The 15,710-nt window shown below is 41.2% G+C and overlaps 2 protein-coding genes across 2 annotated transcripts in view; one reads left to right on the top strand and one right to left on the bottom strand.

Annotated features, from left to right (window-relative positions):
• The window catches only part of KLHL41 (kelch like family member 41), a 34,245-nt gene extending 32,859 nt beyond the window's left edge, over nt 1-1,386 (top strand). The window contains exon 6 of the mRNA XM_049773424.1: nt 1,275-1,386. Within this exon, the coding sequence (XP_049629381.1) occupies nt 1,275-1,386 (112 nt within the window). The remainder of the gene's footprint in view (nt 1-1,274) is intronic.
• Nucleotides 1,387-3,093: 1,707 nt separating this feature from the next.
• The window catches only part of FASTKD1 (FAST kinase domains 1), a 45,025-nt gene continuing 32,408 nt past the window's right edge, over nt 3,094-15,710 (bottom strand). The window contains 6 exon segments of the mRNA XM_049773533.1: nt 3,094-3,300; nt 5,524-5,638; nt 7,325-7,463; nt 11,497-11,613; nt 11,968-12,099; nt 13,443-13,571. Of these exon segments, the coding sequence (XP_049629490.1) occupies nt 3,199-3,300; nt 5,524-5,638; nt 7,325-7,463; nt 11,497-11,613; nt 11,968-12,099; nt 13,443-13,571 (734 nt within the window). The 3' untranslated portion in view covers nt 3,094-3,198.

The raw sequence follows: 15,710 nt of genomic DNA, 5'->3' as shown, positions 1-15,710 counted from the left end.
GCATGGAGGTAAGGTGTTTGCCTTTCATGCAGAAGATCAGTGGTTCGAATCCTGACATTCCATATGGTACCCTGTGCCTTCCAGGGGCGATTTCTGAGCATGGAGCCTGATGTAACCCCTGAGTGCTGCCAGGTGTGACACTAAAAACAGAACAAAACAAACAAACAAATATATATATATATATGTCAGGACCACACAGGGTTTTTTTGTGGGGCTTGTGGTGGGAGTCCCACATGTGGCTGCCAGGGACCCTACTTTCTTTTTTTTTTTTGGCGGGGTCACACCCGGCAGTGCTCAGGGGTCACTCCTGGCTCCATGCTCAGAAATCACTCCTGGCAGGCTCGGGAGACCATATGGGATGCCGGGATTTGAACCACTGTCCTTCTGCATGAAAGGCAAAACGCCTTACCTCCATCCTCCATGCTATCTCTTCGGCCCCAGAGACACTACCTTCTGACTGAAGTGATCACACATATTTTTGGTTGTGGTAATCCATTAAGGAAAGTGGGAGACTTCAGAAAAGAAGGCAGTGTTAGGAATTTCTCCAGTAAAGAAAAAGAGCATTCTTTGTTCCAGGCAAAAGAGAGAACCACATTTCATTTCATTTTCTTGGGTTTGGGGATCATATCCAGCAATGCTCAGGGGTTACTTCTATGTTCTAAGAAATTTTCCTGGCAGTGCTTGAGGAATCATACAGGATGCTGGGAATTCAATATAAACTCAGGTTGGTCATGTGCAAGACAAGTGTCTTATTTGCTGTAAAATCTCTCTGACCATAAGACCCATGTTTCATAGGAATTCAAATTATGTTTGAATAATCAGAGGATATCAGTCCTTACCTAAAGTCAGATGCATTCAAATATATACTACATACACAGGACTGTAAAAGGGAATGAGAATTATTTTATCTGTTTCTGGCCACATAGATAGCCATCTTATCAGATCAAAGCTAGATGATTGATCCTTAACTGTAGACCAGCTTATTTCCTAGAAAAGGTTTAACGAAAGGAAACCTGTAAAACTTTCTATTTTGAAACTATTTATTTATTTATTTATTTATTTTGTTTTTGGGGCTACACCCAGCGTTGCTCAGGGGTTACTCCTGGCTGTCTGCTCAGAAATAGCTCCTGGCAGGCACGGGGGACCATATGGGACACCGGGATTCCAACCAACCACCTTTGGTCCTGGATCGGCTGCTTGCAAGGCAAACGCCGCTGTGCTATTTTTCCGGGCCTGAAACTATTTATTGATTATTTTATTTTCTTCTCCATTAGGTATGAAGATGATAAAAAAGAATGGGCTGGAATGCTGAAGGAAATTCGCTATGCTTCTGGAGCTAGCTGCTTAGCAACACGTTTAAATCTCTTCAAACTGTCTAAATTATAAACCAGAAGGTGAAAAAACCATAATACATTGAGAGGTGATCTTTTTAGATAATAGGGCTTTAATTTATTTTTTTTTTAAGTCTAAACAGAGACTCATGTAGAAATTATTCACTAACAGGAGATTAGTGGTCTCAAAACCTCACTGAATCATCATTGTGGCAATAAGTGCTTAACACCATTTTCTACAAAGAAATTACCTGGAATGAAGTATTTTGTAATCTGTACCACTTGATTCTATACAGGGGGATGTCTTGAAACTTGGGTTGTTTACTAATTCTTTCATTTGCATTGTTCGGGGCTGGAGAGACAGCATGGAGGTAAGGCATTTACCTTTCATGCAGAAGGTCATCGGTTCGAATCCCGGCGTCCCATATGGTCCCCCGTGCCTGCCAGGAGCAATTTCTGAGCCTGGAGCCAGGAAAAACCCCTGAGCACTGCCGGGTGTGACCCACAAAAAAAAAAAAAAAGAAGTCATTTGCATTGTTAGGGTAATATTACACTTGTTTTCTATTATAAATATTATCAGAGAATAAAATACATACACCTAAAATTTTAAATGTTTAAAAAAACCAAAAACCTTCTCTTGAGCTTTAATATAAGAAGAATCCTGTGTACTAAAGGTTATATACCCTGAGATTTTTGAAATGCTGTTTAAGAAATATAATAAATGGATTTTTATTTGAAAATCCCAACACGGCATTATATTCAACTATATTTTCTTTCTTTCTGTGACTATGGTACACTGTGCATACTGTAAAGTACTGGAACTCTAGTTATGCAAGAAATTGGCCCACTTTAAACAAGTAGTTAAACCAAACTTTAAATACATTTTAATAAAGCTATGCTGGAGATTCAAGGCACTTCAGCCACCAGCTTATCTGGAAACAAAGTAAATTTAGAGGCTCGACAAGTCAGAACAGGGCTCTGTGCTCAAGAATGATCCCTGGCAGGGCTTGGGGGACCCTCAGTAGTGTCATGGTCAGTGATGGCTTGGGGGACCCTCAGTAGTGTCATGGTCAGTGAGATATGAGGCAAGTGCCTTAACCCCTGTACTATATTTTCAGTCTTTTGTAAGAATTTGAAGAGGGGGGGCCCGGGCAGTGGCGCTAAAGGTAAGGTGCCTGCCTTGCCTGCGCTAGCCTTGGACAGACCGCGGTTCGATCCCCGGTGTCCATATGGTCCCCCAAGCCAGGAGCAACTTCTGAGCACATAGCCAGGAGTAACCCCTGAGCGTTACCGGGTGTGGCCCAAAAACCAAAAAAAAAAAAAAAAAAAAAGAATTTGAAGAGGGGGGAGATTTTTTAGTTTTGTTTTGTTTTTGGGTCACACCCGGCAGCGCTCAGGGGTTACTCCTGGCTCTACACTCAGAAATCGCTCCTGACAGGCTCAGGAGACCATATGGGACGCTGGGATCTGAACCTCCATTCTATCTCTCCGGCCCCAAGAGGGGTAAGATTTTAAGCAATTTCCAAATATTCTGTCAATTACTTTTTTTTTTTTTTTTTTGGTTTTTGGGCCACACCCTGTGACGCTCAGGGGTTACTCCTGGCTATGCGCTCAGAAGTTGCTCCTGGCTTCTTGGGGGACCATATGGGGCACCGGGGGATCGAACCGTGGTCCGTCCTAGGCTAGCGCAGGCAAGGCAGGCACCTTACCTCCAGCGCCACCGCCTGGCCCTCAATTACTATTTAATAGGTACTCAATTAACTTTGAAAATCAGTCAGTATGGCTTTATTATTTTTCAACTAAGCCAGGTCACTTCATTTAACAAATTCAGATGGAACACATTGTGGTAACTTCATCAGTCATCAAACTACAATTGTGATTTGCTGTCCTCAAATATGCAGTCCCTCAGGTAGGTCATCCGTGCATCCTTTGTGGACAAAGCCATCGAGTTCCATTCAAAATGAGGGATCTGTAAAATAAACGTGAATGACAACTGTAATGGAATCACATATAACTTGGGAGAAAACTTAAAAGTTCTACCAAGCAGAACTATTGCACCTAATTAGAGCTTGGATTAACTACAGGTTAGAATTGAGCAAATTTTAGAATCCAAGTAGAATTGGAGACATACTGGATTCCTGATAAAGCCAAGATATCTTTTGTTGTCAAGCTCCTCTTCTCTTCCTGCCCCTATAGAATCAACAAAGAACATTTCTTCCTAAGTACCAGTCATACCATACACTTGTCTTTTTCTGTAATAATTCCAGCCATTACCATCATCCATTGCCAAAAGATAAATATCCAAATCAAAATTACTAGTCAGTAAAATAAATGATTTTTTTTCTTGTTTTTTTGGGTCACACCTGGCAGCACTCAGGGGTCACTCCTAGCTCCAGGTTCAGAAATCGCTCCTGGCAAGCTTGGGGACCATATGGAATGCTGAGATTTGAACCATTAACCTTCTGCACGCAAGGCAAACACCTTATCTCCATGCTACCACAGCCTTCCTTCCTTCCTTCCTTCCTTCCTTCCTTCCTTCCTTCCTTCCTTCTTCCTTCCTTCCTTCCTTCCTTCCTTATCTCCATGCTACCACAGCCTTCCTTCCTTCCTTCCTTCCTTCCTTCCTTCCTTCCTTCCTTCCTTCCTTCCTTCCTTCCTTCCTTCCTTCCTTCCTTCCTTCCTTATCTCCATGCTACCACAGCCTTCCTTCCTTCCTTCCTTCCTTCCTTCCTTCCTTCCTTCCTTCCTTCCTTCCTTCCTTCCTTCCTTCCTTCCTTCCTTCCTTCCTTCCTTCCTTCCTTCTTTCTTTCTTTCTTTCTTTCTTCTTTTGTTTTGTTTTGTTTTGGTTTGGTTTTTTGGGTCATATCACACCTGGCAGCGCTCAGGGATTACTCCTGGCTCTACACTCAGAAATCACTCCTGGGGCCGGGCGGTGGCACTGGAGGTAAGGTGCCTGCCTTGCCTGCGCTAGCCTAGGACGGACCGCGGTTCGATCCCCCGGCGTCCCATATGGTCCCCCAAGAAGCCAGGAGCAACTTCTGAGCGCATAGCCAGGAGTAACCCCTGAGCGTCACAGGGTGTGGCCCAAAAACCAAAAACCAAAAAAAAAAAAAAAAAAAAGAAATCACTCCTGCCAGGCTCGGGGGATCGACCATATGGGATGCCAGGATTCGAATCACCGTCCTTCTGCATGCAAGGCAAATGCCCTATCTCTGTGCTATTTCTCAGGCCCCAATAATTTCTTTTTTTTTTTTAAGGGAGCCTATTTTATTTCAGATATATTTTAATATAAGCTTTTTAATTCTCATAAAAATTAATTCTTGGAAGCCAGAGAGACATTATAACAGGTAGGGCATTTCTCTTGAACACAACCAACCTGGGTTCTATGCTCAGCACCCCATTTGTCCAATGTCAGGAGTAGTCCCAGAGCTTAGAGCAAGGAACAAGTCCATAGCATCACAAGGTGTGGCCAAAAAAGCCAAAAAACAAAGATAGTTTATGTGCAACAGTACAGAGGGTCAATAAACAAAAAGTGTTTTTTTAAATAGAAATGTTATCAGCGGGCTGGTGAGGTGGCGCTAGAGATAAGGTGTCTGCCTTGCAAGCGCTAGCCAAGGAAGGACAGCGGTTTGATCTCCCAGCGTCCCATATGGTCCCCCCAAGCCAGGGGCGATTTCTGAGCACTTAGCCAGAAGTAACCCCTGAGCATCAAACGGGTGTGGCCCAAAAAACCAAGAAACAAACAAACAAAAAACAGAAATGTTATCAGCTTATGAAAAGTTTACAATTTTCTGGAATTTGAGTTTACCTTTATTCATCTATATGTATGCCTGTGTCACCACCTCCATGATAAGTTTTTTTAATGGTCTCTTATTTGAGGGAATATAAAGAAACATAGTACAGACAAATGGAACTAATGATCAAAATCACCTGAACTGGAATTTGCCTACAATCTGAGCTTCCAAAGGAAGGTTAGCAGGGAGGGCCTGGGGACACTGGCTGAGGTAAGCAGACTCTCTAGTAATGGGTATGGTGCTGGAATGATGCATGCATGAAAAGTATAGTTAGTAATATTGTAAATCTCCACTCCTCATTAAAATTGTGAAAAACAAAGAGGTAACTCTAGAACTTTCACATCAAAAGAAAATACATGTACAGGCAATCTGGCTTATTTGAAAAATGAATGTCATACCTGAATTACATGATAGCCCAAAATTTCCAAATGTCGTTTTTTCATAGTAGATATTCCTTTTACATGAGGAATATTTTTACAAAAAGCTCTTGAATCCAAAAATTCCAAGGCAACTCTACATAAGAAAAGAAATATTTACTTATGAAATCAAATGAGAACCTGATTTAATTATAAACCTTTCTTTTTTTTTTTTTTTTTTTTTTGGTTTTTGGGTTACACCTGGCAGTGCTCAGGAGTTACTCCTGACTCTATGCCCAGAAATTGCCCCTGGCAGGCACAGGGGATCATGAGATGCCGGGATTTGAACCACCGACCTTCTGCATGAAAGGCAAATGCCTTACCTCCATTCTATCTCTCTGGCCCCAATTATAAACCTTTCAATAACAAGATTGCATCTTTATAGATAACAAGTTAAGTGATTATAAGTGAGTATACTAAATATTTTATATTTTAGTAAATGATGACAGCTAACCCTATTATAGATTACACTAAATTATAATAAATATCTCCAAGATGGGCCCGGAGAAATAGCACAGTGGTGTTTGCCTTGCAAATATATATATATATATATTATTATATTATATATATATATATATTATATATATTATATATATATATATATATATCCCCAAGCTTTTATTCATTTGTTTCTTTGTTCAAAATAGACTTATTGGGGCCGGAGAGATAGCATGGAGGTAAGGCATTTGCCTTCCATGCAGAAAGTTGGTGGTTCAAATCCTGGCATCCCATATGGTCCCCTGAGCCTGCCAGGGGCGATTTCTGAGTATAGAGCAGGAGTAACCCCTGAGCGCTGCCGGGTGTGGCCCAAAAACAAAAAACAAAAAACAAAAAAAAAACAAAATAGACTTATTATATAACTTCAATACACAGAGCTTTTTGAATAAAATAATTATAAAACAACATAGTTTATATTAACAGAACATGTCCTATACAGTAAGACTAAAATACATGGTAGTAAGTGGCTAAGTGTGAGGCAGAAAAATAGTATAGCAGATAAGGCATGGACAACCCAGATTCAATCCCTGGTACCCAATTTGGTTTCCCAACCCTACTCGGAGTAATCCCTATATGTATAGTCAGGAGTAAGCCACCAAGTGTGGCCTAAAAAAATAAAAAACAAGGGGCCGGAGCGATAGCACAGCAGTAGGGCATTTGCCTTGCACATGGCTGACCCAGGATGAACCTGGGCTCAATTCCCAGTGTTCCATATGATCTCCCAAGCCAGGAGCGATTTTTTTTGTTTTTGTTTTTGTTTTTGGGCCACACCCGGCAGTGCTCAAGGGTTACTCCTGGCTGTCTGCTCAGAAACAGCTCCTAGCAGGCACGGGGGACCATATAGGACACTGGGATTCAAATCAACCACCTTTGGTCCTGGATCTGCTGCTTGCAAGGCAAACGCCACTGTGCTATCTCTCTGGGCCCCAGGAGCAATTTTTAAGAGCATAGCCAGGAGTAAATGCTGAGCATCACCAGGTTTGGTCCAAAAACAAAAACAAAAATATTAAAACAAAAAAAGCCAGCATTGGCAAAAAGCAGCTATCAAAAAGCAGGGAGAGGTAGAGGCTTTTGTTCCCACTGAAGACAACTAGGTCTGCTCTTTAGCTAAAGAGATTGAAAAGCTTTAAACAAAGGACAGAAGGCAAAGGCAAAGCAAATGTATAGAGGTCAAATGCATCAGAATGCATTAGATGAGACATAATTACTATAAGTTTGGTAAAACCCATCAACTGTGCCAAACTTAACATTTAGATAATAAAATATGGAACAAAATAATAGTTACCTTTTAGCTCCTGGTGGGAGACTTGATCCAACTATTTGGGTATTTGATTCCACTGGCATTTCTGACAGTTTTCCCAAAGTTATATTATTGCTTCCATAAGGAAGCGGTTTTTTCCTTTTGTCCAAGATACACTCAAAACCTAGAATCCAGTAGAAAAATCAATGGTATAAATGGTATAAATTATCCACAAGTGAGAGATTAAGATATGTTTTAAATATGTATAGAAAGAACATCTGTGCACATAAAATTACAATGCACATTCCTAATGATTCAACTGACTTCATCAGATATGGTCCATGACTTCGTTGGGGCTGGAGCACAAGTCTGGCATGTACAGCCCTGAGTTCAAGTCAGATCATTACATGAACTTCCAAGCACTGTTGGAGGTGACCCTGGTAACCCCAGCCCTACTAGGAAGGCTGCCAAACTGAAAAAACAAAATCTCAAAAGATTTGATCCAGGGGCCAGAGTGATCACACAGGGAAAAGGGCGTTTGCCTTGCATGTGGCAGACCTGGGTTAGATCCCCAGCATCCCATATGGTTTCTTTTTTCTTTGCAATTTTTTTTCTTTATTTAAGCACCATGATTACATACATGATTGTAGTTGGTTTACAGTCATAAAAAGAACTCCCCATTCACCAGTGCAAACTTCCCACCACCGTCTCCCTCCTTCACTAACCCCTTCCTGCCTATATTCAAGACAGGCATTCTACTTCATTCACTCATTAACATATCATGTTAGTGTACTCATCTCTCTAACTAAATTCACCACTCTATGTGGTGACCTTCACATTAAGAACCAGTCTTTCCAGTCCTCATCTCTGTTGTCTCTGGGCATTATTAAAACAATGTCTTTTGTTTTTCTTAAAACCCATAGATGAGTGAAACCATTCTGTATCTATCTCTCTCCCTTTGACTTATTTCACTCAGTATAATAGAGTCCATGTACATCTGTGTATAGGAAAATTTCATGACTCCTACGGCTGCTTAATATTCCATTGTGTATATGTACCACAGTTTCTTCAGCCATTTCTCTATAGAAAGGCATCTAGGTTGTTTACAGAGTCTGGTTATTGTAAATAGTGCTGCAATAAATATAGGTGTGAGGAAGGCATTTTGTATTGTGTTTTTGTGTTCCTAGATTATATATTCCTAGGTATAGGCCCAAAACAAACAACAACAAAAAGATTTGATCCAATCACATTCTTATTTTGGATTGGAGGATGGTTGGATCACTTCTGGGGTCTGACTCCCAGTTCTTTACTGAACTGTTCTGGGCAATGCTCATGGGACCATGCAGTGCCTGGTGTTGGACCATGACTGGCTATATGCAAAACAAGTACCTTAATCTGTGGATTATCTTTGGTCCCTGCATCTCTCTTTCAAAATCAATCAACAAAAATGTTCTAATATGTATTTAATATTGAGCAAGGTCAAATTATACTGATGAGTTTTTATTTTGGTTTTCTTTGTTTTTGGTGGCTACCATACCCAGCAGTACTCAGGGGCTTTTCCTGGCTGTGTTCTAGAGTAACCACTGGACTGCAAGGGGGCCTATATGTGATACCAGGCATATATGATCAAAATATGGGTCAGCTGCACAAAAGTGCCTTAACGCCTGTACTATCTATTCTACCCCCTTTTAAAGATTTTTAGGGGGCTGGAGTGATAGCACAGCGGTAGGGTGTTTGTCATGCAAGCAGCCCATCCAGGATGGATGGTGGTTCAAATCCCAGCATCCCATATGGTCCCCCAGGCTGCCAATAGCAATTTCTGAACGCAGAGCCAGAAATAACCCCTGAGCACCACCCGGTGTGACCCCAACAACCAAAAAAAAAAAAAAAAAGATTTTTGTTGTTGTTGTTGGTTGGTTGGTTGGTTTTTTTTTCCTTTTCTTTTCTTTTTTTTATGGCACCAGGGATCAAACCCCAGTCTACTATATATAAAGCATACACTTTACCACTAAGCCAATTCCATGGCCTCAAATGTTTTAGTTTAATTTTCTTCAATTTCTTGGTAACAGTTGGAGAAAATAAACTCACCTAAAAACAATAAAAGGCAAAAACTCAAGTATATAACCTATTTTTTCCATACAAATTACATAGCAAATAGTTGATATTGGAAAGTTGTTTTTAGACAAGCTCCAAACAATATATATACATATAAAGATCACAAATATATTACTAGTCTGTTTCCCTTAATGCATATGATTTAGGCAATTAGTTGAGTTTTTCTAAGGTGTGAGGAGATTGCTCACTGGGTGTGACTATCACCACTAGGTGCTCAGGGGCTACTCCTAGTGACCCCTAGTAATGCTCATGGGATCATATGTGGTGCCAGGGATAGAGAGAACCAGGGTTGCTCTATTGTAAACTTAAGTGCCTTAACCCCATAGTATCTCTCCAGTCCAATTTTTTTTTTTTTTTTTTTGGTTTTTGAGCCACACCTGGTGACGCTCAGAGGTTACTCCTAGCTATGCGCTCAGGAGTCGCTCCTGGCTTGGAGGACCTTATGGGACGCCGGGGGGATTGAACTGCGGTCCGTCCAAGGCTAGCGCAGGCAAGGCAGGCACCTTACCTCTAGCGCCACCGCCAGGCCCCCAGTCCAATTTTTTTTTTTTTTTTTTTTTGGTTTTTGGGCCACACCCGGTAACACTCAGGGGTTACTCCTGGCTATGCGCTCAGAAGTTGCTCCTGGCTTGGGGGACCATATGGGACACCGGGGGATCGAACCGTGGTCCGTCCAAGGCTAGCGAAGGCAAGGCAGGCACCTTACCTTTAGCGCCACCGCCCGGCCCCCCCAGTCCAAATTTTTAAAAAATATTAGTTATCCAGTTATCCAGCATATCCAAGCTCACTTGCATTTAAATCAATATCTTCTATAACTAGATAACTGAGAAAGTTCACCAGATTAGTATTAACACATCCTCTGACAAGCTTTATTCAGGTTGATCATCTAACTTACTTTTCTTTTCGTTGTGTGATGCTGAAGATTTAATCAGAACCTCACACAAGTGTTAGTTTCTGATATGAACGTAGCAACATACTAACTTTAGGGAATTAAGTGGAGAGGACTGACTTTTGAAAATCCAGAATTGTTCAGTGAATCTGAATCTGGCTTTCAGTTAGAAATGGTGATTTTTTTTTTTTTGGTCACACCTGGCAGCGCTCAGGAGATACTCCTGGCTCTATGCTCAGAAATCACTCCTGGCAGGCTCGGGGAACCATATAGAATGCCGTGATTCAAACCCCTGTCCATCTGCATGCAAGGCAAATGCCCTACCTCCATGCTATCTCTCCAGCCCCAGAACTGGTGGTTCTTTTTTTTTTTTTTTTTTTGGTTTTTGGGCCACACCCATGGTGCTCAGGGGTTACTCCTGGCTGTCTGCTCAGAAATAGCTCCTGGCAGGCATGGGGGACCATATGGGACACCGGGATTCGAACCAACCACCTTTGGTCCTGGATTGGCTGCTTGCAAGGCAAACACCGCTGTGCTATCTCTCCGGGCCCAGAACTGGTGGTTCTTAAAAACTGTTTTTGTGGAGCTGTAGCCATAAAACATTGGAAAGCATTTGTCTTGGATGCAGCTAATGCAGGTTCAATCCCCTAAATCATATAAGATCTCTGAACACTAGCAGGTATGACCCCTGAGCACTGAGCCAGGAGTAACCTGAACATTGCCAGATTTGGCCCCAAAAATAAAACCGGGGGGGGGGGGGATTTTTTGAAGAACATAAAATGTTCATGGTTATCAAAACTGAGCCATGTGAACTTTAAGATTCATTGTACCATTCCTTTCTATTTTTAACTATTTGGAACTTTTCAAGATAACTTGAAAAACATTCTTTTAAAATCTCAATTGAGGGGCCGGGCGGTGGCGCTGGAGGTAAGGTGCCTGCCTTACCTGCGCTAGCCTAGGAGACGGACCGCGGTTCGATCCCCCGGCGTCCCATATGGTCCCCCAAGCCAGGAGCGACTTCTGAGCGCATAGCCAGGAGTAACCCCTGCGCGTTACCGGGTGTGGCCCAAAAACAAAAAAAAAAAAAATAAAATAAAATAAAATCTCAATTGATAAACAAAAGAAAAAGAAAAAAAAAACTCAATTGATAAAATGATCCTATTTCATTCTGCTTAGTCTTTTGAAACTACCCAGTAACCTACCAAAAACTTACCTACGGTGTAGTAATAAGGCGTAAAAACGGAGGCCTTTACATAATTGATTCCTCCTAGTAACTCTGCTAATATTTTCAATATCTGCTGTTGTGATTCATTCGTGTTGCTGCCAATATCTTTATAAAAATAAAAGAGTTCATTTGAAGTAAATTAATCATTTTTAAATTTAAAAAATCACTTTTTAATTCTATAAACAGTATTTCCAACAAAAGCTTCAGTGTGAACAATGAACATGCAATGTCAAAAACATTGACACAAAATTCAGTATAAAATTTTTGCTCTCTACCAAAAAGTTTATGTCCTAAATGTAAGAGATTCTTGTAATACAACCCTTCATCCCCAGATGGATCCATTAAATAGATCCTGGCACTCTTGGGAATTCTGGTGTCATGGTTATATTCAACAATAATGATGTCTTACTGAATAATTTAGAATTAAACTCCATTATCTGACCCAAAGAAAACACAAACCTTTATGATAATATTGCTGACAGAAGCGGTCATGAAACCACGGAAATTGATACTCAGGGCATTCCAAACATATTGCTCTGTTCAATTCCATGAGACGAAACTGGGCCTTCATCCTTAGAGATGAACATAAAACTGTAATTGAAAGCAAAATATTGAATTTTGATAGAGTGAACCTTGCAAAGAGTGTGTTCTTTTTGCAACAATTTTCCCCATTATAGGTTATTTTTATTCAAAGCATAAAATCATTTCATTTGTACATATATGCTTTAGCTTTTAAGATGATCATTTTCAATGGCATGACTAGGACCAATTCTTCGTAATTTTCAGGTTACATTCTTAAAAATAACACCAAAAACTTTTCATTGACATTACTCCACTTAGGAATAAGATGAGAGCAATAATTCATGCATATAGTATTGAGGAATTAAAATAATCTACAAGGTAGTAGACATTACAGAGACACTACAAAATTCAAGACTTCAAAAATATTTCATAAAGGGAATTCATTATAGTTCAATGGCAAAGAACATACAAAGTGAATATATAAATAATCTTAATTTTATTTTAAACTACAGAAACATGCAAATTAGAGCAAGAGAGAGTGCTGGGGAGATGGCCACAAGGGAGGAGCACATATTTTTATTCTGGGTGCCTCAGCTTACACCCTCCCTTCTACCCCACTGGAACCAATCTCCAAGCACTTAGCTGTGTTTAGGCTCCACGCACTCAAGCACTGCCAGATATGGCCCAAAAGTAAGACACTAGCCCTTCCTCCAAAATAATAACAGTAGTTTCACTTAGTGGAAAGGTAGGTAATATTTTTCTTTTCCATATTACATTTCTCTATATTTTCCAAATTCCTATGATGATCAGTAAATACTTTTTTTTAAGTTGGCCACAGTTGGTTGTGCTCAGGGCTTTCTCTTGGCTCTGGGCTCAGGGATCGCTCCTGGCAGAGGTCAAAAATAACTATATGGGATGCCAGAAATCAAACCTGGTTTGAGCATGTGCATAATATATATAATTATATAATTATTATAATTTATATCATTTTTAGAATAGTGTTAACTTTTTTTTTTTTTTTTTTTTTGGTTTTTGGCTCACACCTGGCAGTGCTCAGGGGTTACTCCTGGCTCTATGCTCAGAAATCACTCCTGGCAGGCTTGGGGGTTGGGAGATGGGGGAACCATATGGGATGCAGGATTCAAACTACCGTCCTTCTGCATGCAAAACAAATGCCCTACCTCCATGCTATCTCTCTGGCCCCAATATTTATTATTTGATGTACTAAGATACTATATCTTCCTTCACCAAAAATGTTCAATGCCCTCCATCTCTTCACTCCCTCTCTCCCTTGCTTAGTGCATATTTTTAACAATAATTTTCCCCATTATGGGTTATTTTTATTCATAGCAAGAACTGGAAGTTGGATATAAAGTTCAAATGTAACAATACATTAAAGAATAAATACATACATTCAAGTTGAGAGTCCAATCTGGCTAGGAATTTTATGTTAAAAATTGCCTTTAGCAGATCTTCTGGAAAATATTCAAGGGTGGCAAAAGAGAAACCAAGAAATAATAAAACAAGAGGATCCAATTTACCTAAAATGAAGTGAAGATTTTAATTATGTCACTATAAATATAGTTTATAACATTAGTGTACATATGCATAAGCACACAATTCAGTTAAAACCAAATCTAAAAAAAAAAAACAACAAAACAGATACACAGTCTTTTTTTGTTTGTTTGTTTTGGTTTTTGGGTCATACCCAGCAGCACTCAGAAGTTAGTCCTGGCTCTATGCTCAGAAATCACTGCTGGCAGGCTCGGGGGACCATATGGGATGCTGGGACGCTGGGATTCAAACCACCGTCCTTCTGCATGCAAGGCAAACCCCTATTTCCGTGCTATCTCTCCGGCCCCAGATACACAGTCTTGACTAAATTAACCTGTATAATTACAAGTCAGAATAGTGGGAAAGCAATTACATTTAGGTGTCAAGAAGGAAAGAGGAACAGGGAACAAGGCTACTGGGGTATTTATTCTGCTTCTTGAAATGATTGCCTGGATCAAGGGTGGCGAACAAGTTCGACACAAAGAGCCAAAATTTTAAACTGTGAGAGTCAGAGAGCCACACTACGCAGTGACCTGCCAAAACACACAAACACTCAAACAAAAGCATCTAATTTTAACAATAATGTATTAAACACATATTGCATTTTGCCATTTTGAATGAGGGTCGAAATCCTGTTCGCCATCCCTGGCCTGGATCATTCACTTATATAAATATTAGAGTAATTAGTATGTGAATATTTCTGAATCGTCACTAGATTTACATACAAAGTTGAAACTGCCTTGAAAGAAGGAAGAATTAAACAAACAAGATCACTAACTAATGTTAAAAAGGAGATGTGGGGGTCGGAGAGAGAGAGAGGAGAGAGAGAGAGAGAGAGAGAGAGAGAGAGAGACAGAGAGAGAGAGAGAGAGAGAGAGAGAGACAGAGAGACAGAGAGAGAGAGAGAGAGAGAGAGAGAGAGAGAGAGAGAGAGAGAGAGAGGAGAGAGAGAGAGAGTTATTCAGTATTCGTAAGAACTACTCTCTCTGCCTTTTCTTTTGTTTGTTTTGGGGTCATATCAGTGGTGCTCAGGGGTTACTGCTAGTTCTTCATTCAGAAATTGCTCCTGACAGGCTTGGGGACCATGTGGAATGTTGGGATCGAACCCAGGCCAGTCGGTTGTAAGGTAAACACCATACCCGCTGTGCTATAGCTCTGACCTCTATTGTCTCCACTTTGTGAGAATATAGAGATTTAGAGAAATAAAAAAAATAGAATGACGCTCCTCTTCCTCGTCCTCTTCCTTTTCCTCCTCCTCCTCCTCATTCCTCCTCCCTCCCTCCCTCCCTCCCTAGTTCTCTCAGCCGTGCTCCTCCTTGGCTGTCTGGGCTCCATCCCCACTTCCAGCCACCCCGCTTGCCTGTGTCCTCCTCTCCCTCTCTCCTTCCCTCCCTCCGGCTGGCCATGGGGCACCCCCACAGAAGAGCAGCTGGAGCTGTATGACTCTCTGAGGCCGGTGGCGGCAGCGGCAGCATGGGAGCTCCGTGGAGCAGAGATGGGGGCCCCCCATGACCCTACACCGCACGGCCCCCTCCCCCTTCCCAGCAGTGAAAGAGAAAAAAAAAAAAATAGAATGACTTTCCCAGCATCACACAGTAAGAAGTGAAAGGTGCAAGTGAGCCTCAATTAAGCTGACTGACGAGATAGTACTACAGGTATTACTATGGCCCCATTTGACATTTTCCTTTTTTTTTTTTTTTTTTTTTTTGGTTTTTGGGCCACACCCGGCGGTGCTCAGGGGTTACTCCTGGCTATCTGCTCAGAAATAGCTCCTGGCAGGCATGGGATTCGAACCAACCACCTTAGGTCCTGGATCAGCTGCTGTGCTATCTCTCCGGCCCCCGTTTGACTTTTTTTTTTTTTTTTTTTTTGGTTTTTGGGCCACACCCGTTTGACGCTCAGGGGTTACTCCTGGCTAAGCGCTCAGAAATTGCCCCTGGCTTGGGGGGGTCATATGGGACGCCGGGGGATCGAACCGCGGTCCGTTCCTTGGCTAGCGCTTACAAGGCAGACACCTTATCTCTAGCGCCACCTTCCCGGCCCCGACTTTTTTTTTTTTTTAAAGAAAAAAGTAGACATAAATTTTTTGTTGGGCCAGAGTTATAGCACAGCAGGGTAGGGCATTT

The sequence above is a fragment of the Suncus etruscus genome, chromosome 5 (genome assembly GCF_024139225.1).
Source record: "Suncus etruscus isolate mSunEtr1 chromosome 5, mSunEtr1.pri.cur, whole genome shotgun sequence".
Classification (NCBI taxonomy): domain Eukaryota; kingdom Metazoa; phylum Chordata; class Mammalia; order Eulipotyphla; family Soricidae; genus Suncus; species Suncus etruscus.
Note: the sequence above shows the minus strand (reverse complement) of the source record. Positions and strands in the feature narration are given on the sequence as shown.